The 359-nt window shown below is 58.2% G+C and overlaps 1 protein-coding gene across 1 annotated transcript in view; it reads left to right on the top strand.

Moving 5' to 3' along the window:
- The first annotated feature begins 244 nt into the window (after positions 1–244).
- Positions 245–359, top strand: part of ARFGAP2 (ADP-ribosylation factor GTPase activating protein 2) — a 10,907-nt gene continuing 10,792 nt past the window's right edge. Inside the window, exon 1 of the mRNA XM_010842454.1 lies at positions 245–328. Coding sequence (XP_010840756.1) covers positions 245–328 — 84 coding nt within the window. The remainder of the gene's footprint in view (positions 329–359) is intronic.

Genomic DNA, 359 nt, shown 5'->3' with positions numbered 1-359 from the left:
ATTAGACTTCGAAAAAAAAAAAAGGCTTCTGTGCATCTTTTTCGATATTCCACCCTTGCCAGGCGGCAGTGGACATCTGGAGGCACTAGGGGGTAGGTGGTGGGCCTGCAGTATATTGCGGGGGCGGGGGTTGGGTGGAGGTGTGCCAGCTTGCTACCTGCTCTGGGACTTCGGGACCCTAACCTAACCTAACCTGGGGTCCCGCAGGGGACTCGTGATCAGATTTGGTGCGAGCCATCCGAGGATGCGTGGAGGTCAGGAGCTGAGCTCTGAGCGGAGCCGGGGGCCCGGCCAGTTGATCTTCCCATTCAGGCCGGCGGCACCGCGTGTTTGGTAGGGACTGTTAATCATTACTCACC

The sequence above is a fragment of the Bison bison genome, unplaced genomic scaffold (genome assembly GCF_000754665.1).
Source record: "Bison bison bison isolate TAMUID 2011002044 unplaced genomic scaffold, Bison_UMD1.0 scf7180017864178, whole genome shotgun sequence".
Lineage (NCBI taxonomy): Eukaryota > Metazoa > Chordata > Mammalia > Artiodactyla > Bovidae > Bison > Bison bison.
The sequence above is the reverse complement of the archived record's forward strand: the minus strand, read 5'-3'. Positions and strand labels throughout refer to the sequence as shown.